Raw genomic sequence first — 27,332 nt, forward strand, 5'->3', positions numbered from 1 at the left:
GCACCGAGCATAACGGGTATCTTTCTATGTGGAGGATAAAATAACTTGCTTTAAAGTGGCAGTATATTTTTGGCAGCATCTTTGTTCTAAGTGCTCATTGCTGTTTTAGTGCTTAAACACCTGTCAGTCAAACAGTGTGGGATGCCCTGCAAAGACGTTTTCTGTGGATTTTCTGTCGCTGAAGTTTGCGTTTCTATGCCGACCTGCAGAGAGCAGCAGCTACAGAAGCAGTGAAGCTGAGAAAAAGGGTTCAGAACTTTCATGCCAGCTGGCAAAATGCGTAACAGCCTGAAAGGTTGTGATGCCTTCTTTATGCCTTTAAAACTGATTGTTTTACCTGGCCACAAAAAACCTTCACAAGGAGAAGAATGGCATCTAGCGTTCTGACAGTTTCAGCTTTCTTGACCTTTGACTTTAGCTTGTTTAAGAAAATAAACTGTATTTTGATTATTTACAATCACTAAACATGTGTTTCGCTAGGTGTCTGCCTGTCCTTTCAATTTTAATATTTATAGCAAAATCACTTTAGTAAATTAATTTATTTAATTTAATATCAACTTAATATATAGGCAAATTTAAAGATAGCTTAACTGCACCAAAATGTATTAATTCCAAGTCAAAAGCTGAGATGGCAGTTAGCCGACTAAGCTAGTTACCGTTAGCAATGGAACCAGTGGTGATTAGCAAAGCGTTGTTAAAATGCCTAATTTGTGTTATGTGGAAAAACAAACGGCATTATCAAGGTGTTCCTTCATTACAGATAACAGCTTGGGAAACATCTGGAGAAATAACTTTAGCTTCAGCTAAAGCTATCTCACCAGCTAGCTTTTGCTAGCTCTGCTGCATTAGCTGTCCACTTAGCTTTTTCTCATTAGCTCATTTCTCATCGAACATATTCATTTCAGATGGATATTACATATACATTTTCAATATGATATAGATGTCAAAGAGTCAGATTCACATCTTAACTTGACTTTGAGAAAATATTTTGTTGCTACTTTTTACCTTTTTAGGGCAAAAACTTAGGGCGAAGAGTCTTTTTCAGTTTATCTCATACAAACCAGACAGTGTGCTTTGAACAGAACATAGGAGGTGTAATTATTCTGACTGTAGGTTGAATCACTACCACCGTGATTTTTTTTTTTACTTTAAAGCACAGAGTGCAGCTGTGAGTTGGTCATAAATGTGGTACCCGGGGTCCCCCTGAGGGAGCAGCACTAAGTGCCTACGTACTGTCACGCTCCATTCGCCGTGCAACAGACACTGACTTCACACGTCCTGCAACCTGATGCAGACTCCAAGTGGAGGGGAAGGGATGTGTCTCCGTCCGACACGTGGGATGGACTGCTCGCTCTCTCTGCCACTCTCCTCAGCTGCAGAGATTTGCCACAGCTGACTGCTGTGTCGTCTTGCCCTTGAACTCGGCGAATTTCAAAAGGAACAAGAAGACGGCGCCGTGAAGGGATGACAATGTCAGTCCTCCCACAGCGGAGCAGATTTGTGAGAGGAAATCTACTCTGTGTCCTTGCTAGTTAGATGTGGTTAACTTTGCCATTTGGGCAAAAACTCAAGAAAAATGAAAGGATTGTGTCCTCACCTTCCTCTTTCGCCCACTCTGTCCTCCACCTCTCCCCTCCTTCCTCCTCTCAATCCTTCACTCGCTGTGTGGGCTTTTGTATGATTCTGTACAGGGGCTGTGCATGCAGATAAGTGCCTGAAAAACACACACTGACACACACACACTCCCAGTGGGGGTCTGATTAGTGGACTACAGAAGGCATTGTCCCCTGCCATCCAGGATCAGGTGATTTGTCTCCATAACAGAGGAAGCACTGATCCTGCAGTCAATGGGATTGGGGTATTTTAGTCTAAAATAGAATAGAATCTGGTTGGGGTATATTGGAGGTAAGGAGTGAGGGATCTGTACAGCATGTGTTAGTTGGAGTTATGACATTCAAAGTGAAGTCACAGCCTGTGGGACAGATTGTAGCGCACATCAGAATATTTCAGGTTTGAGTGATCAAAATGAGTGAAATTGCATGACGCATTACGTTCGCAGCATCTCGCCCGCAGCATGTCCTGCAGAAACAGCTGAGAGAGATGTCCAGCCATGCCTGCATTACACTCAGCTGATCCGCATTATGTTTCAGGCTTCACCCTTTGTCTCACTTTGCTGTGCATTTTAATGGGCGGCAGCTGCACGTTGACAGCGTGAAGCGGGATGAGCAGCAAGTGCAGGCTGCTAATTACTCAAGAAATACTCAAGTGAAGGAAACAGCTGGGTGTCTTAAATCAACAGAGGTGTAGTGTGGCCAACAAAAAGCAAAACTCAAATATTATTTCTTCCACCGGCATTTGAAATGGTTTATATTAAGCCCCTGTAGCCTTTATCTAAGTCTTCTTGTGTGAAGTTGTCTGCTTGCATCGCAGCATCATCAAGCATATTTGCTCCCCTGCGAGACTTAAATGCTCTTCTGAGCTCAGAACTACAGAGCAGCTCTCTGGTTTCTCTCCCAGAAGCAATATAGTTGCAGCATGCATGTGTGTGTGTGTGAGTATGCGTGTGGCTTAAGGACTGTGTGGTGGCTTCAGGATCCTCTTAACGCGATTGTCATGTGATTATTGCAACCGAACCCCCCCCGCCCAGTCACTCGCACACATACGGTGTAACTGCCACAGGCAGAGGCAGAGGCCTTATTCCACACTCCCACCCCCCCATGGATTGGCTTAAACCATCACACTCCCCTCCAGCCAGCATCAAACACACACATTTTCACTCTCTCTTTCACACACACACATAAATCCTCCTCCAGACAGCCCTGCCGCCTGAGTCCTCTGGGACATCCTGGTGTTCAATGCTGCCGATGAACTGAGTCACGCTTTAGGTTGGAGGGAGGGAGGGTGAGAAGTAGAAAGCTAGAGGTGAGATGGAGCAAGACAGCCGATGCATCAGATGTTTTTCTACCTCCTTCTCACACATCTGTATTTTCTATCGACTGACCTCAGTTTTACTTTGATTTGGTGTGTTTTATGTATGTGTGGGACCTCATGACATACAATGCAGGCTATTTCAGGTTGCAACCTCACATGCCACAGCATTATTTATTGCTGGATCAATTTTTCAGATTAATAAAGTCTATCTAATCTAATCTAATCTAATCTAATCTTATCATCAAATTGACCCAAGTTGTTTTCACAAAAAATAGGCCTTCAGAACAGGTGAACAGATATCTTGAACCTTCTGTTTCAGGGGTTGTCTCTCCATCCCGCGTCATTTTTTTCAAGTCTGCATTTTCATTCCTTGTTGGGTTTGACCTTGATCTCCGTGCAGACTCCACTGAAATCAGCCCGGCATCATCCACGCCCGTCACCAGGTTAGGCTCTGCCACGTAGGCCACTTTCTGAGTGGTGAAGCGGCAGCCCTAGTGTATTCACCAACGTTCTCGTGGGCAGCCACCTTTCAGTTTTCAACAAACTTCTCAACCACGATGCTGAAAACTGATTTCAGTTTGCTACCAGGTGTTCCTCCTTTTTCAGGGTTGTGGCCTCCTGCTCAGAATCCATCAGTAGTACAACAGCAGTAAGTCAGTCCTCTGTTGATCCATCTAGCTATTTTCCGTTCTCTTTCCCGTATCTGGGTTATGGAAAATGGCATCCTTTCTTTAAGAATTTCCTTCCTCTTGATGGATCCTGAGAATTTTTCAGGTCGCCCCAGAGTTTTCCCCATTGGGTAGAACTCCATAGGAAGCTGTTGTGCGTCTTTATTGCCATCTTAAGTAACTCCTGTCGGTATTAAGGAGCTGGACATTAAGAAGCTCCTGCTGCCTCAGCTCTTCACTTTGCCTTGAACTATAACTACAGCTATCAAATCATTTTATCTACTGTATCCATTATACTGTACTGTATCTCACTGCTACTCAGGGCCTGAGGCTGTAGATGAGGGTCAGGCTGAGGATCAACTGGTTAATTTTATTACAGCTCATTCCCTTTGGCAGCTGCTCATCTTCCCTGAATGGGTCAGAAAGCTACTTTGTAGTTCTTCTGTCTGGTTCCCGGAGAATGGAAACACAGTTATCTATGTGAATACTGCCATTTTGCCAAATCTTAAAGATACATGTAGTCAATCTCGTGAAACATGAGTTATCTAAGAGAAGATAGAAGGCTATGACAGCTTTGATTGTAACTTTTGACATGTCGCATTGACGTGCACGGGTGTTCCACTGCTTCAGTTTCAGGGTCCTGGTATCATTAATTCAGCTTCACTGTCGTGGCTTAACGAGACACTTGAATATAGCAGAACCGTCGCTCTTAGCAGGTGTTATCAGTAACACCTGTGCTTTTTCTACCATGACAAGTCAAAATCTCCGCTTTGAAAAGGGGCCTGTTGTGTTGAGTGTAGAATTACAGGCAGGACACGTTGAAAAGATTCAAGATTTGCCGTGGACTCAGAAGGTTTCCAAAATCTTGACTCCGTACTGATTCAGTCAATGCTGCTGGCATGCACGATCAACAGGCCTTTTACAGCCTCACTGCAGGAGAGACAAGTAGACATTAGTGCTGATTACTCAATTACCTGCAGCTACGACTGCAGCGCTGTGGAAATCACCACAACCTCCCACTCCAGACAGACACAGTTCCCAAACTGTGTTCCTGATCAAATCAGAGCGTTACATTTTTAGCTCCCGCTGCTGTAGACACCCCTATAAATGTGACCATCCAAAGCTACTTTTATGAATAGACATATGTGGTAATCCCAGATGTTCGTGGTCATAATCAGTCACATGACATGTCATTGTGACTATTGAGTTGTTTCTCCTTTAGAAGCTCTCAACTGGAGCGCTCCCACTTCTCTTTCCCTCCCGTATGCAGCACATGCTTGCTTGGTGGACCACCTGACTGTCTCTCTGCTCACCTCATTAATCGCTGCTGTGGATAAATTCACTGGATGCGTTCAAATGACACAAACAGCGTCTGACTTCCTTTTTGTTGTCCTTGTTCCATCTCATTACTTTTTTTCTGGAAATGTCCTAGGTACTTGTGTTAATGACTGTGCTCACTCTGATCTTGGGTTACAGGGATGAACAGACACAGAGTGAATGCGGGGGAAGCATCATGCCAGAATCAAACTACACAACATATTTGACATGTGACAGGATGCTTTGATGAGTCCACTGTGATGAGATAAAATAAGCATTTGTTACATCTGAAGGTAATTACCACGGCTGTTAAGTAGGACCATATAGAGTTGATGTGTAGCTGGCATTAAAGGCTCCATCTTAAGCTTTAGAGTGTAACATATCATTGGACTGGGCTACTTAAATATGTTGTTGCCCCATTAGAACATCTTTTTCCTCATCTTTTTATCTTATGCAGAGACTCTGTTCTCAAAACTCTCCTCAGATGAAAGCATGGAAGCAAAGAGCTATTGAATTTTATGCATCACTGACAATATTCATATGCTGTTCAGAGTGAGTCAAATCAAAGGTGAGTGGACCTAATCTACATAAATAGGAACATGCGCGTTCACGCGGGAATACACACGGTTGCATGTATATAAAGTCTACAGGCGAGCCCTCGAACATGAAGACAGGCATAGGTTAACATGTGCACCATATGCTTAATGGGATGGTCACAGCACGTGCAGCAATCACTGTGGATCCTCTTGTGCGTCATTCAACATGTCACAGTCAGGCCATCAGCAACCCTGGAAAGCGAAGACACGCTATCTCGCTTCTCTGCCCGTTCTCGCTGACACTTCTCTCCTCCTATCTCTTCTCTCTCTCTGTCTCTCTCTTTGTATCTCTTTTCAGTGTGCTCACACACACAGTCAGCAGTGTATTATTGGAGGGTAATTAGTTCCTTCAGTGTCCACCACTCGCTCCCAGGCTCATCCTGTTAAGCACATGCCTGATCAAAGAGCCTCCCACAGGCCACGGGTCTATCTGCAGCTTCAGGCTCCTGTCGCCGCGAGAGACGGAGACACGCTCGCTGTTTGGCTTGCTAATTCTAAATCAATGTCGCTATTTCAGGGTGAAATGCATGACCGCTTGAGATGACTTCATCCGTGTCAGAACAAAGCCTCATCACTTTGTTACCGTGTTGCAAAGACAGGGAGGAGGAAAGAGCACGCGTATGGCAACACGACTGCCAAGCTGATTTCATGTGATTTTCATCATCAGAGGCAGAGACAGCTCTGTCTTCAGTGATTAACAATGCTCTTCTAAAGCTTGAGACGAGTGAGATGATACAAGACGAGACACATTCGGTTGGTTATCACTTCTGGAGCAAATTTTTGACAATCCTAATGGTACATTTTTAGCCACTTTGGCCCAGATTTAATGATTTCAATGACTACATGATGGACTGATTTTTGAGATTCATGGTCCCCAGATGATATATCCTAAGGATATTGGTGTTCTGCTGATTTTTTCACTCCACCATGTTTTTTTGAACCTCATGAAAATATAGCTCCACAGCTAGATCAACTGGATTCACATATCTAGATTTTAACTTGGTCTACGTCAGAGTGTTTATAAATTTGCTTGACGGGAGATAGATCCTTAATCCTAATGTTAATTTAGTTTTACCACTCACTCTCATTTATTTCCACATGCACACTCATAAATGCTCTCTCTGCCACACAAATTAAGTTATGCAGTTAAATACCAGGAAGTGTGGGGAGCAGTACGAGCAGTGTGCAGAATCATCTGAGGTGGAAGGGCAAAGGCCATAATTAACTTCCTTTAAATTAAGGCTACTTAAGATCTCCAGTGGCAGAGCGGGGAATTAGGGGAGTGACAACAGAGAAAAAAAAATATTGGCTTCTTTTTTTTTGTCACAGTGAACAAAAGGTCCAGTTAATTGACTGATTATAATTGCCCCGGTTTCCCCTCGGCCAATTAGAGGCTTAAACAAAGTTCTGGCAGTACAGCGAATCAGGGAGCAGCGGGCAGTTTTCAAGGCAGGTACCAAGAGCTGAAATCACACGAGCGTCTCAGGAGAGAAGCCTTTTCATTAAGCTTTAAGACTCAACTCGTCTCTGTCGGTGACCTCAGAAAACTTCTTGAGAGTTTTGAAGCCACTATGGCACAATGCAGCTTCTTACCCATAGAGTGCTGGAGGTGGAACTGACAGGTTTTCATGTATTTTTAGTAAATTTCTGCCTGTTGAAATGAGACGGACAACTTCACCAAAGTTAAATAGAGGCGGGGGGAAAAGCTTGAGGGAATAAACATGACGTGGACCTGTTTTTCATTTACCCCTGTGGATTTGAACAGTTTATGCCTCCACTGGTGTGCCCTCTGTGAAGTGTGCTCGTTCTGAATTGAAATTCATCATTAGAAATTTAGGGGAGGAAGTGATGAAGATTTGTTTGTTGCAGCACTCTGTTCATGTTACTTGACCCTTGTTTGTGTTAGGTGCACCAGATGTTGTTATTATGTAAGTGTTTTTGAATTTTTAGCTCGGTAAGCTGAGTCCGCCCATGAGCTCTGCTCGTCCCCTGTGAGGAGAAATTAAAAGTGTTGGTAAAACCTGCAATATGCAAAAACACTTATGAAGTGAGTTCACTGTGTTTCCGTGTTATCATTGTTAGACGCTAACATGCTTCACATTTAGATAGCCCCTCAAATAAACTGAGAACTTCATACATTGTTATTTCCCCGGCCCCGGCAAGTCGCATTGTGTCAACACGAGCAAATGAACAGTGTGAAGTCTCCCAAAATGAGGAGCCAGACAGACGGTGCTCTGAGATGTCGGCAAGATATTCATCTACAGCATGTTGACTCCCACTGGCAATAAATACACAAACTGCTTTATGACTGTACTGTCTGGACAGTGAATATGAAATATTTGTTTCAGCATATACGCAGGCTCTTAAAAAAAGGTTTCATGAAAGTACCATCCCCACTGAAAGTCTATTTTTATCCAAGGTGTGTGAATGTGTGGTATGGTGACTTATGGCAGTGGAAGACACGACAGAGGGATCATAATTCTGTGTATGTTTGTACAGTATGTATGTAACCCTTACAGCATTTCAGCAGTTATTCTTCCTTAAATTGCAGTATGAAGACATGACCTAAACATTTTTATGATTTAATATCTTTGAAGATGCATAAATTAAAGAATAAAAAAATATTCAAAGTAAGGTTGTGAACCAGTTTTCAACGCTTCTGGTTTGTAGAGGGTTAAGTGATAGAAAGTGTGCCATTAAAGGACCATGTTTTATTTAGTTGTTGTCAAGGAAACAAACCGTTTCACTGAATGTGGCTATTTGTGTGTATGTGGGTTGTGCCCTATTTGCCCTTTCGGTGCAGCACATTCTCCTTGGTAAGTGCAGGTTTGATGGTTTGGGACTGCGTTGAATAACGGGTGCGTCACTCCTCAGCTATGATGGGAGAGGTTGGCCTCAAAAACCTATATTTTTTCATTTTCTGCTCTTTGCCTCAATGTTTGTGTCTGAACAGAGTGAATCTGTCCATTCAAAATCCAAGGACATATGGTGGGACTGACAGCCAGTTTAGTTACCCAGAAGAAAAGTGTGACACAGAAAGGAAGCAATTCAATGGAAAAGAGAAACATGATAAAGGAAAGATATGATCAAGAGGCTGGGATGAAGATACAGAGGATGTGAAATGACGAGAGATTATGTGCATGGCCATGTTATTTTGTGGTAATGTATGGAGGGTTTGATTTTTGCGGCTGTGCTGGTGGTCTGAGTGTGTGCTGTCTCGAGTGAGGCAACATTTTCTGCTCGGACAGGCGTGGATCCAAGGCACCAGTGTTACTTGTGGCAGTTTTCCACAACATGACCTTCAGTCCAGCCTCAAAAAGTCTGCACACGCACACTTCATCGGACACTCTCCGGCCAACAACATGCCATTCTTTTTTTTTTTTTTCGCTTGAAGCATCTCGTGTTCGGAGGTTTCCTGAAAGCTTGCAGGCTTTTGCTTCCCTGTGTAAACAAGCAGTTGAAATATCTCTCTAAACACACTTCGGTCTCTCACCAGCCTTCACTCCACAGCAAAGAGACATTGATTAATCAGTTCAGCATCATCTCACCTAAATCAAACTAAAGCATTTTCCATTTTCCCAAATCCATTCACCTTCATCGTATCAGGGAGGTGACAGAAACAAATACCTCAAACCAACCAAATGTTAAATCATTTTTTGTGGCTGACCTTTCAGTAACATTGATGTCAAATTTACCTGCAGTTATTGTCCTAAAAGGCTCCACGACACCCACATTTTTAACACGGTAAATGCAAACAGAAAACTGTGTGAGAACGACAGACAGACATGCATTACAAGCATTATTTGGAGTCACCGCGGAGACACCAAGAGCTCTGGATACTGCTTCCAGTGGCAAACCATGGTACTGCAATCATAGAAGCAGAGAGCAGTGTCCCCATTGACACAGCCTTTGTAAAACTATTGACAGGGCATCTAATGGCACATGAGGTCATCGATTACTGTTGTAAATAATAACTGACCTTCACCATCTCAGTTGAAGACAGCCTGACAGATGTTTTGTTTCCAGCTCTTAGTGTTGAGTAAAGGAGCTACATCTTACATCACCTCATCGTTTATTCTGACGTCAACGTTTATATGGTTTAATCTGTGTTATATGAAAGACGAGTCACTAAAATTTGCATTCCAGGGTTAAACCTTTCCATTCCTTTTTCTTCTGTGTTTCTTTAGGCTGTTTTTCATCTAAAGGGGAGGACAGATTATTTCGGAGGTTGTTCAGGAGGTACAACCAGTTCATCCGACCGGTGGAGAATGTTTCTGATCCAGTCACAGTGGAGTTTGAGGTCTCCATATCTCAACTGGTCAAAGTGGTAAGAGCGGAGATATGATAATTGTTTCAAAGACAAAGAAATCACAGTTTTTTTGCTGACTTGCCCATTTTTATCCTTACAGGATGAGGTAAATCAGATTATGGAAACCAATCTGTGGCTGAGACACGTGAGTGCCGTTTATTTTTTATGTGACTTCGTAAGTGATGCCATATTATTTGCACTCAGTGAATGAATGAGGTTTTGTGTGTCTTTTAGGTCTGGAATGACTACAAACTGAGATGGGCCCCTGTTGAGTATGATGGCATTGAGTTCATACGAGTTCCATCCAACAAAATCTGGAGACCAGACATCGTTCTGTACAACAAGTATGTTTTAGTGCACAAATGATAAAGATGAGCCTTGCATAATATCATTTACGTTGTAGCTTCCCATCAGACGGCTCTATTAAGTCATTTGGCGGTCGTATCATGACGTGGTCAGAGTTGGCCCTTAAGCTGCTATATGCTAATGTTATTTATTTATGCTCTCCATCCGCTGACCTTTTGAGTTAAATGTTGTAATGGCCTTTAAGTGAAATGACATTTACATCTCTTTGAAAATGCTCTCTCGCAGTGCTGTAGGTGACTTCCTCGTGGAAGACAAGACCAAGGCTCTGCTGAAGTTTGATGGCACCATCACCTGGGTTCCTCCGGCTATTTTCAAGTCCTCCTGCCCCATGGACATCACCTACTTCCCGTTTGACTATCAGAACTGCTCCATGAAGTTTGGCTCCTGGACCTACGACAAGGCCAAGATCGACCTGGTGCTCATTGGCTCAAAGGTCAGAGGGGGTCTCCGGGTCACAGGGGAGGGATTCTGGACATATAGCAGTTCATGTCATGTTTACGGCACATTCATTTTTAGTTTTGTGAGAATTTTAAAATCATAGCAGTATTAGGAGAAAGAGGAACATTTAAGTGCTGATTCCTGAGGTGTTACAATTTCCAGTGGCAAGTTTTGAACACTTGAACTATTCATTTTAATTTTCACTCACAGAAACTGCTGGTTTCAAAAAGTTTTCCTCAAAATAACTTCCGTTCATGTCACGCTTCCACTTCATCAGGTGAACCTGAAAGACTTCTGGGAAAGTGGAGAATGGGAGATCATCGACGCACCAGGATACAAGCATGACATCAAGTACAACTGCTGCGAGGAGATCTACCCGGACATCACCTACTCCTTCTACATCCGCCGCCTGCCTCTCTTCTACACCATCAACCTCATCATCCCGTGCCTCCTCATCTCCTTCCTCACAGTGCTGGTCTTCTACCTCCCGTCCGACTGCGGCGAGAAGGTGACCCTGTGCATCTCCGTCCTCCTCTCCCTCACCGTGTTCCTGCTGGTCATCACCGAGACCATCCCTTCCACGTCGCTCGTCATCCCTCTGATCGGCGAGTACCTCCTCTTCACCATGATTTTTGTCACGCTCAGCATCGTCATCACTGTGTTTGTGCTGAACGTCCACTACCGCACCCCGATGACTCACACCATGCCGGAGTGGGTGAGAGCTGTGTTCCTCGGGGTGCTGCCCAGGGTGATGCTGATGAGGAGGCCTATCGACCAGGGCTGCTCCTCACCTGCCAGTATTACAGGAGGGACGGGTGGAGGAGGAGGAAAAGAGAGCAGTGGAGGAAACAAGAAGAGAAAGAACAGCATAGGAGGAGGAAGTGGCTCAGGGAGTGTAAGCGTTGGGGGTATAACTGGGGGTGTAGCGTGTCCGCCGCTGGATGGTGGTGCAGGAGGAGGGGTGGCCACCTCAGCTGGCGGCTCCATGAACTGCGTGGAGTACGGCGACATGAACCGCGACATGAACCGGGATATGAACAGAAGGTGTCCCTACAGAGGCAAGGAGGTACCGACCCCTGTCCCTCCCCCAATGGTACCACCTCCTCCTCCCCAGGCACCTCAGACCCAGGGGCCCCAGGAGTCAGAGCTGCCCAAGCTGCCGAGGCCCCTGAATGCTCCATCGCCTGTCAACGCTGTCGTTGCCTTCTCCGTGGTGTCGCCAGAGATCAAGCAGGCCATCGAGAGCGTCAAGTACATCGCAGAGAACATGAGGACACGCAACAAAGCCAAAGAGGTACAAAGAAAAGCTGGAGCTAAAATGATTTTTGATTAATCAGACAGAAAATGAATCTGCAACTATACAGATAATCAATGAATCCTTTAAATCATTTTTCAAGTAAAACATTCCTTATATATTCCTTTCAGCTTGGACTAAATGAGGAATTTGGTTTAATGGAAGAAGTGCTCATTTTCAAGCTATTTTAAAGACCATTTACAGCACCAGCACTTAATGGAGACAAAATAATCAGCAGATCTATTGATAATGGAAACAATTGTTAGTTACGGCCCTGCTGTTTTGTAATCTGCAAAAATACAAGGAAGATCTGCTTTTGTGCATTTCTGCAAGTTTTCTGTCTCACAGTTACCCCTGGAGATACAGAAGTGCTCATACGGTTGTCCATTTATTTTGGGAAGTGCATTTCATTTGAGTTTAGGTATCTCTCAGCAGAGGGTCTAATAACACTGTAAAACCACGATTTAGCTTCACACTGAAAATCCCCCAGTGTGCAGTGAGGAGAGTCCCGGCTTCTTCCTCTCATTGAAGTCTGCATAATGAAACACAAGAGCTGCTCTTGTTTTAAATTGAAATATTCTTTATAAAGCAACTGCAACAATTTCTTGTGTCAGGAGGCGTTGTTTGGATAGAGATCCGCCTCAGTCTGCACTGCTGGAAGATATTATCAAGTGTTTGCAGATGAAGTGAAACCGCATTTAAAACTCTAGTACTATTCCTGGAATAGTATTGTTATATTTTAATGAATGGGATTCTTCATGTAACACTTTCCTTTTTGTAAGGGAAACTAATGCATGCACTAATGCAGACTCTGTCTACCAGGAGGTAAGGGGAGGCACGACCTCCAGACCATGGCAGAGCTACAGGGTCATCACAGAGGCTTAAAAGCCCCAACCCTTACCTTAACCTGAACCTGGTCCTAATGCTAACCATGAAACCAAAACCAGTCTTAACCCTAAAATAAACAAATAAACACACAACAGCAAAGCTATACTGTGTGTGTGTTATCTCGGCAGTGTTTGAATTTCCACCTAGCTTGGTAAACGGCGTGGAAACCATTTACTCGGGGCTATAAAGGGAGTGTAAAGCTGCTTGTTTGTTGCAGATGGAGGGCTTTGCGCACGCCTCCTGCACACTCTGGATGGCCCTGATATGTTTGTTGCTCCGGCTCCATCTTTTCTTAGCAAAGCCGAGATCTTTCTTTGATGCGTGTAGAATGGCCACGCTGCCTCTTCTATAGGCACACAATGGCGTTATTGCCAGTGCAGCCATGATCCTATTGTCCACACCTGGCTCATACTATACACATGCCCACACACACACACACACACACACACACACATACATACGATTCAAACTACTCCAACAACAGTCAGTAAACACTGGCTCTCGAAGCCTCTCTTATGCAGAAACACACACACACACACACACACACACACAGGCCTTATAGCCATGCAGCTCTAGTGTTGACACATTGACATCAATTGAATGTGGCGGTTTGTGCCATTGCTAGAAATTTCACAATTACCATTAAGCAAAGTTCACTGGGAGTATTTTAGGGAGCAAACGAGAGAGCACAGTGCTGTTGCATATGAATGCATATTGCATTTATTATGATATTTTGTGTTTACTGTACTTACACACACAAAATTCCCGTCTTTTCCTCAGGTGGAGGATGACTGGAAGTACGTCGCCATGGTCATCGACAGGATCTTCCTGTGGGTTTTTGTGACAGTGTGTGTGCTGGGAACACTGGGACTCTTCCTCCAGCCAGTCATCAGCTTCTTGAAATGAGACGCTTGTCTTTGTCTTGTCTCTTTCCCTCTCTCTTTGTCTGCTTGTGTGCCATGTGTCTCTGTACCCTGAATTACTTTGGGAATTATCCCTCCTGCAGCTCTTTCACATCAAACACCGGCCTGTCTTCATTCTCCGTTTCTGGCTTTTTGTCTCCTCTTTCTGTCTCTTGCTCTTCTCTGGGACTCCATCAGCAGCCATCACTTCTAGCCCTCAGCTGTCTCTTTCCCCACATGACTTACCCTGATTTCCCCGTTCCTCCTTTGCCTTGCCCTGTCAATGCGCACGCAATCCAGTCTCCTCCTCCCTCGTGCTGTTTTTTCTGACATGATTATCACATCTGCTCTCCTTTTTTTTCCCCTTTTCTCAGTTTTTCTCCTCTCCTGTGCCATGTTTTGACCTGCCACTGCTGTACAGCTTACCTCCTCACGGCCATGCTCTGTCTCCCACCGTGTTCATTCCACTCTGCATTTCCATTGTGTGTCTGACTGAAAATGTCCACTCAGTCATTGTTATTGTACAGTCTCATACAAGGTTTAACATTGTCAGGTAATGATTTAAGGAATTTTTATTCTTATTGCTATACAAGAACCTCTTAAGATACAAATCACTGAGAAAGAAGAACCTGAATACCTTCATGTATTTTGCAGGAGCACTTTGTCATCGTAAGCCAGCGCAACAAAGACAGACAATACACTTTTGAGAAATGTGGCACATCTATAATTCTTAAGTTAAAGACTCAAATATTTTCTTGACAGCTGGTAATGATGTGTATGATGTTGTGATGTGAAGGTCTGTCAATGGCTGACACTTTTGCTTCAGGATGTTCTTTCTGTTGTCAGTCTTCTGTGTTTTCCCCGTACACACGTTTGTAAAGTACAATACAAATGAGTTGTGCATGGCTTCTAAGAAGGACACTGGATATGGCTGTACACACACCATGTGCTTTCCACATGTGTTCACAAAACGAGTATAATTATGCATCGCACAAGGAATTTACTACCAACTTACAATGTATAGAAACACCTTGAATTGCACAATGTAGATTAAACTTGTAAAAAGACTTAAAAAGGCCAAACTGTCTCAAGTTTCATTTCTAATAATAAAGAATGTTCTGGATGCAAACTTCACATTGAATTTGTTACTTCTTCCTGTACCTGTGAGGTTTCCTCTGATGCTCCAGTTTCCTAACTTCCTAATTAGATGTACCCTGCCTCTTGCTGCAATTGACCCATCACCCATAACAGGGTGAGAGAGAGTGGACGAATGGATGAGTGGATAGAGGTATTTGATTAAATGTATGGAACACATCTTTTGAATGGCTATAAAGTCCAGGAAGAAAAAAACCTGGAGGAACATATGTCTTGTCAGCTATCAAGGAAAATGTCACAACCTTTGCCCTCTTAGTATTTCAGTAACAACCATCCTTTAATGACGATAAAACACAAACATTATTGAACATATTTATCAAACTTAACGCTTTACAGAAGCCTTTTCACTAATTCCAGGAGGGCCTTTTGCCTAATTTTGACCATTTTCTTGAGTTCTCTTGCATTTAATAATTTCTATGAATATAACAAAAAAGAGGATAACTTTGTATGGCTGCACAGACTTCTACTGTGGCCTTCTTTCACTTCTAGAAGTGTTAGTTTTGGCGAACACAGCCATAGATCTGCCGGTGACAGATGGGTGATTCTGCTCTCTTTTCTCTCATTATGTAACAGCCTTGATGATCGTTAGAATCTCTAAGAAAGGACTCGTGTTATCAAGTGGAAGTTTTGTTAGCAGTCGCACCAGTGCAACGAACAGTGACAAACTTGTGACTGGAAACTCCTCTGAGAAAATGTGTGTGAGGAACTGAATGCTCAGTCACTCAAGACATTTCACCACCAACATCTACAGCTGGGTCTCGCAATTACAGGGCCGCGCCTGCGGCAGGCAGGTGGTCAGGACTCTGTGTTAGGTGGAACTCCATGAGTTTGTAGCCGCTGGTCACTAAAAAAGAAATGAATGATATTGGGTAGGAGGAATCAGGACTGGAGGGTGGGAGAGATGAACATGGGGAGTGAGCGGGTTGGGTCCTGATTAGAGTCGGAGCGTATAAAGGCCCAACATTGGGGATAAAACTGCAAATAAATAAAGAACGTCTTGTAGATAAATACTAGCACTGATGAACTTCCAGGCCAATATGACAGGTCTTCATGTAAATGTAAATAAAGAACACATTTAAAACTGTTTTGATAAGTGACACAGGAATAATGCTATTTTAAAACAAACATTTAATCAATTTAACCCCCCAAATATTGAAATAAACATAATTGTTATTTATTTATTTTTCTTTGGACTTTGCAACCACTTCAGGACAGACAGGAGCTTTGGTTTTAATGGGACACACGGTCACACACTGATGCACGTTGGGCAAAGCAAGACTCCATGTGGCCGAAACTGCGTCTCCAAAGCGAAAGCACAGCGAAGCAGTTTTTCTTTGAAGCTCCCCTCTTTTTCTGACTTATCCCTCTTCCCCTCCCTGTAGCAAAGGTCACGGCTGAGTCTGAATGTGCCTGTCAGCGCTGACACACACACACACACACGCACACACACACACACACACAGAAAGTCCGGGGGGGTTGAAGACACAGCCCTCTCCCCCTCCAGTCACGTCGGAGTCTGACTCTGGCTTTGAATTGGCCAACCCTGTGGCTCCCAACAACCACTCACATTTAATCCTTGCTCGTGAGTGGCGAATGAGCGTGTGTGCGCTTCTGCGTGTGCATGTGTGTGTGTGTGTGTGTCTGTGCACGTTCGAGAGGGGAAGGGGAAGCTTATATGCGTCACCTGAGGAAATGAGGGTGAGGAACAGAGCGAGAGTGAGATGGTGGCAGAGTGCGAACATGTTTATGTGAGTCCATGTGTGCATTCGACAGCGTGGGTCTTGCTACATGCGGATTATGGGATGGATGGGGTCTAGTTATAAATATGGAGATGTGGCAGCAGCCGTACAACAGCCACACATAGTATCCCATCAGTCTCAGTCTGAAGCCTGACAGGGTCACAGCAGCGCCTGGCTGCCACAGAATGAAGAGATCAGCCAGAGAACCAGCTACTCCAGCTATATTTGGACAGTATTTGTGAGATGCGTGCATATTTTCCTAACTGGCTCTCCCTCAACGTATTGAGCTGCCCTTCAAACTTTTAACAGGGAATGAAATAGTAAACAAACCAGACTTTGTTGTTATTGCAACGCTGCATTATCTTGAAATCACAGCGTTCCTCCCAAACAAACACATTTCTTTGACATTTCTGGATGTCGCTTAAGAAACATTTTGATAAAGACACACAAATTGACGGCTTCTGGAAAGCTGCAGCCACTTTAATCTGAATTCGTAATGGAGTGAGTTTGATATTTTAAAGCTGTGGATCTTTCCTGAGTGACTGGACTGGCAGTCGGAGCAAAGCAGAGCGCAGCAAAGCTCTGGGTGCTAAATTGAGGGATAATACATTATTAAGCCGGCCACATGGATGAATATTTTACACGATTCTTCACTGTTGACGTCGACTGTAAGCATCCGGCTCCTAGATAGCAGGACTCAAGGAGGGCAGACTTGTCACGGCGTGTGTGCCTGTAGGATCTCATTTCATGCTTTTTGGTTGGCTTTTGTGATTAAACTTTTTGGAAAAATAAATGATAATTCTGTTCCATGCTTCATGTCTTTTTTTTTCTTTTGTCTGACAAAAAATAACTTGTTCTTGCACCTCGTATACTCTCTCTGTCTCGTTCTGTCCCCCCCCCCCCCCCCTCGGTTTTCCTGCTGTAGTTTTGGGCACATCTGCAGTGGACCACTAGAGCATTCTGGGAAAAGTCCTGCTGGGGTAGGAGGGTGAGATGGGGGCATACAGGAGGAGGGTGGGTGGTGAATTAGGGTAGTCTCTTGTGTCGTTGGGAGCAGAACTTTATGTGCCTGCGGCCAGTCGACCGTGGATAAGTAAAAGAGACTCTCCTCTAAATAATTCATTCCAATGGGAGCCTTCTGAACACATGCACACACACATGCAGGGTCCCCTCATGCACATAAATGGTTGCTTCTTGGAGTAGAATATTGCACACACACACACAACACACACTAGGACATGCTCACAAAGAGCGGGCTTCTAATTTTACTCTCTGATGAATATTTATAGATGGATGAAGAAACATTGTCTTAGAATTAGGGAAGAGCGTTTTGGTGGAGCAACAAAAATGCTTCTGGCGCTTCTATGAGTTTGAGAGGAAACATCACAGACATTTATGTTAACTTTTAAAGAAATAAATACTATAACTTGATAAATAAAGGAGCGACACACATTTGGCACTTTGGCATTTTCAAGTGAGAACATTTCTTGCTACCTTCGCTTGACCTGTGCTGTTTGAATAAATTCTTATTGTATTTCCCTAAATCTGTTGATAATAAAGCATAATAAAGGAAGCATTGCTGCCCTGAAAATGCAGCATGCTCTTTTTTCTGTGTGCGTTACTGAAAATGTCAAGTATAACTGTAGGAAGAAAATAAACTTTGAACTGTGCGACGCAACCTGATTTGTAGGGCAACATCATCTGCAAACTGCCTGCAAACTGATGCAGCGCCGGTGCCCTGGTTAGTAGAGACACTACGAAATATTAAAAGACAGTGTGGAAGGACATAACACTGTTCTTAAATGGAGAGACTGAGTGTGGCCACTGGTTCATCTTTGGCAATAAAAGCTGTATGATCACTTGTGTGGAAAACTCATGCACTCCTTCGTCAATAAGCTTTACTTGTGTGTAAAGAGGCAGATATGTGAAGCCATTTTCTGGAGTCATTGCTAATGGCAGCCGCTGGCCATAGCTTCCTGTTGGGCAGAGAAATATGATAGTGGTATCAGCATTATCCTCTCACTTCTGTCAAAATGGTGAATAATTTCCCAAAACACTGAATTATTCCTCTGACTTTGTCTGTTTCTCTTTCCTCTTGCCTCTCAGAAGTTTAAACATAGCATACATGTCACAGTAAAACAAATGCTTTCATTTTTGAAGCACCTTTTTTCCTTTATCTAATCTAATTTCGGTGCGTGGCACTATTTGAAAGGATGCAGATGCTCAGGACCTGGGATCCATGGTGTTGTACAGAGAGAGGATCAGCACCTTGGACAGCGACAGCACAGATTGGCCCTCGGACGGCAGCTGGAACCAGAACAGAGCAGAGCCCTGAAATCTCACATCATCTGAGAGCGTCGTCACACATCTACTGCTGCCCATCAGCTTCTGTACCTCTGGATGAAAAGTATCCAAAGGTAAAAGGTATACAAAGGAAACATGGAGGCAGTTTAAGGAGCACTACTGCACAACAAGAAAGTCTCCAATAATTCACACCTCCCACTGAATTGCTAGAGAGACATTTGTTAATGCAACAGCCCTGTGGGGTTTTTTGGCGCAGCTGAGTCCTTGTTTGAGCGTGTGCTGCCCTTCTGGTACTACACCACACCATGAAATAATATCTTCATAATATCACAGTTCTCACATCTGCTCAAGCACGTTTCCTGAAATGATACAATATTGTTGCAAAGCTATAAAGAATGCCTCAGCTAACTGTTTGAAAGTGTTTAACCTTTAAGATGATGCTCTACCCAAAATTTATAAAATGCTAGAAGAGTGTTTGTAAAAAGTTCCGTCTTGGTGAAAGAAGCTGTGGACAGTTCAGATAGACACCAGTGGTTTTGACAGGATACACTGCAGCCACAACTATTAGTTCTAGTGGCAGTTTCAGGACACTAATGTTTGTTTGCTTTTTTGCATTTTAACATAAATAATAATAGTAATGATAAAACATTTACTTGTTCTTTAATACTCACTTTTGGATTCCTTAAATGTTGGGTGGACTATTGTAAATGTTTGCCATGGTTTGAAAGACCTGGATTGAAAATACCTGTTAACTCTTTGTTCTAACCTGCTGGATGTTAATCTGGTGGGGGGTAAAGCAATGGTTTAATATGAAGGTGAATTTATTTTGAATGTGCAATCATTGTAACCCAGCATTTGGATAAAGAAAAATATATAATATTATAAGTTGATGGAAATCCAGTTTCCATCTACATTCAGCTGACCGTTTGCTAATAGCATTGTATGTGAGGGACCAGAGAGAGGATGTAAATGCAATGTGAAGTCCTCTTCAAGACGTTTCAGATGCCATCTCAAAGGCTTTATGTGACACACTGCATATGTCAGTGCGTGACAGAAGGTGCCTCATTATCTGTCCGTCTTGTCCGGAGGCAAATGAAGGTTACACAACATTTCTGTGAGAAATGGAGACTGATTTCTCCTGGGACAGCAAGCACTCTGAACTCCTCACAGGCACTGACACACAGAGACAGACACGTCCTCTCTGTTGGCACCCTACGGTGCAAAGCCCAGAGGATTAACCACATCACCCACACATGCATACGCACATTCATTCCCATATACAGATATACATAATCACGCGCACACAGACCGTCAGACACACTTGCATACAGTATACACAACATGTGCAGGCTGATAAAAAAACAAAACAGACAAAATATGCAAATATTCACATACATACGTATTTTGCGCAATGACCAAAACAGGTGGGCAGATGCAATTTTGCATACATGCACAAATACACACGTACATAGAGACAATCATGCATATATGCACAAATACACATGAGGCACGCACACACGCACACACACAAACCACAGCTGACTCACATCTGATGACAACATCTTTGGTGTGCCAGAGTTCATTGACTCTCTCCAAACTGGCTCCGGACTGAAGTGTTCTGACAGACAGACAGACAGACACACACACACGCATACACACACACACACAAACACACACTTTTGAGGACACTACGTAGCGTTGCATTCATTTCCTTGAGACTTACCCTTACCATAACTCAAGTCTTGACCCAAAAACTAATGTGGGGACAAAGCACAAGTTTTCAGATGTGAGTAATACACGTCTACGCACACACACACAAACACACAAACACAGTGGGAGTGCACTATGTATCACAATACAGAAATGTGACAATGAAAATGGCTGCCGTAATAACTGCAACAATATCAATTATGTCTGGGGTTCATTCACAGTGCGTACAGGCATTAAATGCCTGAGAGCACAATTACATCACATGCATCAATGCTGAGAGCCGTCAGAGGTCCTGACTGCAGCCTGAAAACATGACATGTTGGTTTAAAAAGCTTTTGGAAGTATTGGTTAGACCAATTAAGAAAGTCAAGCTGACATTTGCATTTGAACCTAACAGGGTGGCCATGGCTCAGGAAGTAGAGCGGGTTGTCCACTGATCGCAGAGATGGCAGTTTGATGCCCACCTTCTCACATCCGTATGTTGGAAGTACTCTTAGGCAAGACACTAAACACTGGTTTGCAAGCCAGTGCATTATAACAAAGTTATCACTTGCTGTCCATCCATTACTTGCAGACATTTCACCTTGAGCAAAAAATGCCTCATGATTTCATTAATTAAGTCTGCCATATTTCGAGGTCCTTTTTTCAAAACCGAAACAGTCGACCTCATGGTGGCGCTAGAAGTGAGGAGATCACCGAAGTCATCAAGGTTCCAACACTGGAAACCATGAATGTCTCCACAACAAATGCCTCTTTGAATCTATCAAACAGTCAAGTGAGCCCTATAACACACACACACACACACACACACACACACACACACACACACACACCACATTATTATTTTAAATCGCTGCTGTGCATGATTATTGCTCCTTAGTCATTCCCACAGTGCGTTATCTGAAGGAGACAGTATTGTTATGCGCCTGGCAGGCTTGAGTTTCCAACAATCAGCGGCCTTTTCTTTGTATCGCGTCAGTCACACGAGAACAAAAGGAAAATCAGAGTGGGACGTCTGGATTGAAGTATCATGTTAGAGGTCAATAAATATTTTGTGTGTGTGTGTCTGCTGAGTGGGAAAGCTCAGTTTGCCGCTTGCAGTGGCTGACATTGAGCTCTGTGTTAGAATTAATATTTTACCCTGAAGGTCATCCGTCCCAGAATTCACTGGGCTCACGCTGAGTGGCCAGTTTCTCCTAGTCCCTCACTTTACTTTCCCTTTCTTCTCTCTTTTGTAACCCTTTTTCCTTTGATCTGGTCAAAATCTTTCCATCTATTTTGCTCCACAGTTCTTTGGCACTTTATGATGTTTAAAATATCAAATAACGGAACTCTTTCATTATTGATGAGCGGGGATCTTTGCATCAGATCACTTAAAAGTTTGACTGATTTTTGAAAAAGTTTGCATCCTCTAAAAGCTCATTTGGCTTCCATCAATGCAACAAAGCTGACAAAGTTATCAGGTTTTCACTTAAAGGGCTGGTGGTAGCATAAGTGGGCTAATAGCATTAGCATGTGTGAGACCACTGACTTTGTGTTTCCCTTTGAAGCTTGTGTGAGATTTGATTCCCTTTGCTGCCTTTATCACCAGTTTTTTAAACTCCTTAAAATAACAAACAGATTAAGATTAAACCCACAGGCCTCAGGAGACAGGGCTGTTTTTTTTTTATTATTATTTATTAAATATTTCTGCACCAAGCCAAATTATGCAGGCTTTAATTATGAGCTCAACAACAGCTGAGAAAACAAAAACAACACTCACACACACAAACAAGTTCTAACATTTGGTGAACGCACATACACAGATGCAGAAAATGTATTCTCCCTTCACTTTCCATCTCCTCTCTCTCTCTCTCTTTAATACACACACACTAACTAACTGACACTAAACTTGCACACACACTGTGCAGCAGCCCACAGTCGTCTGGGAAGGGACCGGCAGGTTTCCAGCCCGGGAGAATTTATGTTTCCGAATGATTAGAGGCGAGGCAGACGGGACGATCTCGGAGGCAGCAGCTGCCCGCCCCATGGCTCCAAGTGGAGCAGAAAATCAGGATAATTTCATTGTGATTATCAGCATCCCGTTATCCCCGTCACTTCAACTCATGGAAGATGAGAGAGGGGAGCGCGAGGGGGAGGGAGTGTGTCACAGAGAGAGGGCGGGAGAGAGAGAAAGAGAGGAAGGAATAAAAATACAAAAGAAAATGTGTGCTTCATGCCTGGTTAGCTGTAGAATATCCCGTATGCATGTGTGTGTGTGTGTGTGAGAGAGAGAGAGCGTGTTTGAGTCTTGTGTGCCTGTATTTCCTGTGTTCCATGTTTATCTTTCTATACTTGTCAGGACGTCCTATTCATTCTCAAATCTGTGTCCCATAACTATCACGTTACTGTCATTGGCCCCCAAATCACAAAATGTAGCTTTAAGGTGTCAATTCCTGCCTGGATATTTGTTTTGTGGTGCTCAAACAATAAATATATAAAACTAGAATTTTCCAGAAACAGTGTCCCAGTTACTTTGGATTGCCCGCAGACCTCGCTGTCAACAGTTTTAACTGGAACTGGAACTAGAAAATACCCAAAGAAAAGTTTTCACAATAAGCTCTGAAAATTGATTCTTGTCAGGGTTTTCATTGTACCGGTGTGAGGCCCAACTGTCTCCAAACGTCTGCACATAAAAGGCTAACTCTTTCCAACCACGGCTCGACACTACTTTTTAAAAATGCACATTAATCATCAGTACAACTATACAATAATTATCCAAAAGGCCAATTTTCAAATGTTGCCCCATGGCCAGGTGTAAGATTAGCAATTAAAGCAACAAAAGGATAACACATGCACAATACAAGTGCACATACATACAATACAGCACGTAAAAAAAGATGAACAGCAGGAAAATGCTGACCACAGGAATGCGAGCGACATGCAAAGAAGCACATGTACAATCCAAGCTGTTTTTGTTTTTGTGATATCTGGTTAAATTGACGCTTTAAAACACTTTCATGACCACTATGGATTGGCATCATCAACTGACCCCAATGCACTGAGTGAAGATACATTAACTGGCGAGTATGAGGAGACTGCGGGCAACCACCCTTTTCCTTTTTCTTGGCCGAATGGGAGCGAAGCCTGAAGAAAGTCTTTGCAGATGGGTTGAGGCTGTTGAAGCAACATATTAATTACATTAGATGTAAGGGGTCGGGGTTTTCAGTCATGTCGTCAGTGCAGTAATCCTAACCATCCTTAACTTTTACACAAACCTAAATCTAAAAAAAACCACCACATGATCATTGATTTTCAAGGTCAAGGTCAAGGTCAAGGTAACTTTATTGATACCCGTAGTTAGATTTGTTTTGCAGTCTGGAGAGGGCATCTCAAACATTATACACAACATTTAGAAACACAGGACACATATAGAAGACAGATTAACAGCAGACATACTGATCATGGTTAAAAGACTAAAATAAATAAATAAAATAAATAAAAGTCATTAAATATCACTAAAAATGCCAATATAAGACCTGTTAAGAGCATGCTAAGAAAACATAAGAGCATGATCCAAGGGACAGTAAAACAATAATAAATAAATAAGTAAATAAATAAGTAAGCAAGTTAAGACCACATTAAAATAGGACAGACCTCCTATTTAAAAGAGAAACAGCAGCAGGAACAAAGCTGTTCCTGTAGCGAGTGGTCCTAACTCTCGGGACTATGAATCTCCTTTTTGATGGTAGCAGCTGGAACTCACTTGCCAGGGGATGGGAGTCATCAGTGGAGATGGAGCTGGCCAGTCCCTGTACCTGCCGAGTGTACAGCGACTGTAGGCACAGCTGTGACTCCCCAATGAGCCGACCAGACCATTTAATGATCTGGTTCAGTGAGTTCCTTTCTTTTATGGGCAGGTTTCCAAACCATGACACAAGTGAAAAAGTTAAATCCGACTCAATAAAAGCACAATAAAAAAGTGTCATCATGGTCCTATCAATGCGGAAGCGGGACAACTTCCGCAGAGAGAATAAACGCTGGTGTCCCTTCCTGCTCACAGCTTCACAGTTTAATATAAATTTAATTTATTTTGCTCATCAGTTTGTGAGAACTTGTTCCGTTTGTTGTGCCTCTTTGTGCAGGTGTGTGTTCGCTTGTTACCTTGCTAAAACCTAATGTTTTGGTTAGTTGCTTCTTTTATACAGGAAGCTGCTAAGTTTGTAGACACTCAAGTATGAAACCCATCTATTGCTCTCCACCGACTTATTTCTCACCTCAGCTAAACATTTTCCACACTGTCTTAGGAGTCAGCTGGCGGCGCAGTGCAGATTTCTCAGCACGCAGTTCTTCGTCAAAAGTGTTGTTGTTCTTGGCTGTGATTTATTGTATAAGCCATCTCTGCCCCCGCCATCAGTGTGTGCTTGTGTGGGGGGATGTTAATGAGTTCATGTTGCTCTTAGCTCGCTTTTTCTCACTCTTATTCTTTTCTTTCTTCTCTTTTTTTCCTTTTTATCTCTCTTTCTTTGTGTGTGAATCTGACCGTCTGTTCTCTCTTTCTTGTCCTTCACATGGATTGGTAGCTGCAGCGTCACTCATGTTCAGCCTGTCTAATTAAATTTTTGTCTTTATTGTGAGAGCTCAGTTACAATTCCCAGCAGCTTTAGTAAAAAAAAATCACTATAACACTCTATTTTTCTTCGGTCCGTCTCTCCCTTTGCACAGGGGATGCAGCATTTGGTCGCTCACATGCTGCACAAATAGACACACTCAGGTCTTTGATGGTGTTCCCATGAGTCTATGCAAACTGCTGGTCACTCGATCTATAGGCACAGACAAAGAAATGCATCCTGGGATAGACAATGCACTTATGGTTGACTGAGTGTCTGACACTGGAAACATCTAGCTATGACACATGTCAGTGTGTGTGCTGCTTAAGTGTCCTTGAGTCCATTCAGGCTATGGCAGGAGACTCAGTGATAGGACGCGACAGGCCGCACAACACGGAATCACCTACACGAACGTGGCGACTGTGTGTGGTTAACGTCTGTGTGAGCATGTACAAGGTGACTTTTACATGCCTGATGCAATTTTTCCAGGCGCAGTTCTGACATTGATGTTTTTGTACTGAAGCAACGGGCCAGTTATGTTTTGTTCCGGTGCACTCATTCAGCCATTTTCAATAACAAAGACCACAGCGATAAGATTCAGATTTAGGATGATTTAGTTCCTATAATGGATGGAGGAGAGCTGAGACAGTGACGGAGGGGTGTGTAAGGATCCAGAGGGACAAACATGGGGTGAAGGAATGAGGATCAAGGGATGAAGGGATGAAGGGAGAGGGATGAAGGGGTAAGGGGAACAAGAGTGAGGGGATGAAGGGACAAGAAAGTTCCTGAACCTAGTTATAAAGCTTGGCTTTAAAGTGTACATATGTGCAAGAGTTAGAACACCACTTCATGTGCAGCCTCTTTAACATGTTAATGGAAGTTGGTATGAACAATTTCAAAATATATTCATCATGGCCAGAGGGTTTTTATTTTGACAACCTGACAGCAGGAGTTGCAATGAGTTATGGAGGGGGTGTGACGTGACGGGCACAGAGTACTGACCCATAACTGACCTGGAGGCAGCTGCTAAAATGTCTTTCCTACACTAAAGCTCTTGAGTTTCCTCAGCAGACGCATGCTTCTTGTACACAAGGACGGTGTTCTCTCTATTTCAGTGCCCAGGTATCCGAAGGCTCCCACCTGCCGCACCCGCCACCTGCCCTTTTAATCCAAGGGCTTCAAACAGTGGGTGGGCAGCATCACCAGATGTTAGTCTCGCCCCACAGCAGAGATGTTCAGCTCTCATCAGTGATTGTGATGAGAGAGTCCTGTCCTGCAGAGAGTTCTGAAGACATAGCGGCAGTACTGAGCTGAGCTGTGGTCCAGACAGGTGGTTTAGCACAGTGAGTACGTTCACTGTAACAAAAGGCCATAGATAAAGGCCTTGAGAGGAGTCCAGACTCTTAGTCACTGTACGCAGTAATGTTAGACAGTCATTCTCAATCCTTTGCTTCCTAAGAAAACTATGATGTGTCATGAAGAAAATGTCTCTGACCCTTTTAACTTTGTATAATGAGAAATAATGACTGCATGTGTGCAACCCTGATTCCAAAAAAGTTTGGACAATGACAACACTTTTACAAAGTGCTCATGTAATAACATCCTTTATACAGTCATGTGTTCACAACGACTGAGCCTTTCCAGGATGCTCCTTTCATTGCCAATCACGATGCTATCACCTGTTACCAATGAACCTGTTTACCTGTGGAATGATCCAAACAGGTGTTTTTGGAGTGTTCCACTACTTTCCCAGTTTTTTGTTGCTTCTGTCCCAGCTTGTTTGAAATGTGTTGCTGCATCAAATTCAGATTAAGCAGATATTTACAAAAATCGATGAAGCTGATGAGGTAGAACATGTGCAGAGTCTGATGCTACTCCACTCTACATACACTAAAACCGGACTATTTACAGATTCTGGATTATTTGATATGGGAGAAGAGGTGGATGCTGAAAAAACATATCAGACGCAAATTATCATTTAAAGGAGAGTATTTTTATACGCCTTGCAACATGTCTATAAGGGATCCTAAAATAGCAGAAGAGGCCTTTCCCATCATATACTGTCCAACAAGATGATGTCCTGGGTTAGTTCTCCTATTAGCGCTCTCCAGTGGACGAGCAGCGAC

General features: G+C 43.3%; 1 protein-coding gene across 1 annotated transcript; it reads left to right on the forward strand.

Moving 5' to 3' along the window:
* Positions 1 to 9,924: 9,924 nt before the first annotated feature.
* LOC121611244 (neuronal acetylcholine receptor subunit alpha-3-like) lies at positions 9,925 to 13,713 on the forward strand. Its single transcript, XM_041943685.1, has 5 exons — positions 9,925 to 9,966; positions 10,056 to 10,165; positions 10,413 to 10,620; positions 10,903 to 11,919; positions 13,588 to 13,713. The coding sequence occupies exons 1-5, from the start codon at positions 9,940 to 9,942 to the stop codon at positions 13,711 to 13,713; spliced, it is 1,488 nt and encodes a 495-aa protein (XP_041799619.1). The 5' UTR covers positions 9,925 to 9,939.
* Positions 13,714 to 27,332: the final 13,619 nt, after the last annotated feature.

Source organism: Chelmon rostratus, chromosome 9, assembly GCF_017976325.1.
Source record: "Chelmon rostratus isolate fCheRos1 chromosome 9, fCheRos1.pri, whole genome shotgun sequence".
Lineage (NCBI taxonomy): Eukaryota > Metazoa > Chordata > Actinopteri > Chaetodontiformes > Chaetodontidae > Chelmon > Chelmon rostratus.

What these genes read in the sequence shown, in the direction of transcription:
- LOC121611244 (XM_041943685.1), top strand. Translation starts at nt 9,940, where the DNA reads ATGGAAACCAATCTGTGGCTGAGACAC. An exon ending in CCAATCTGTGGCTGAGACAC is followed by an intron (nt 9,967 to 10,055) that starts GTGAGTGCCGTT and finishes TGTGTCTTTTAG; the next exon opens with GTCTGGAATGACTACAAACT. An exon ending in TGGTGCTCATTGGCTCAAAG is followed by an intron (nt 10,621 to 10,902) that starts GTCAGAGGGGGT and finishes CCACTTCATCAG; the next exon opens with GTGAACCTGAAAGACTTCTG.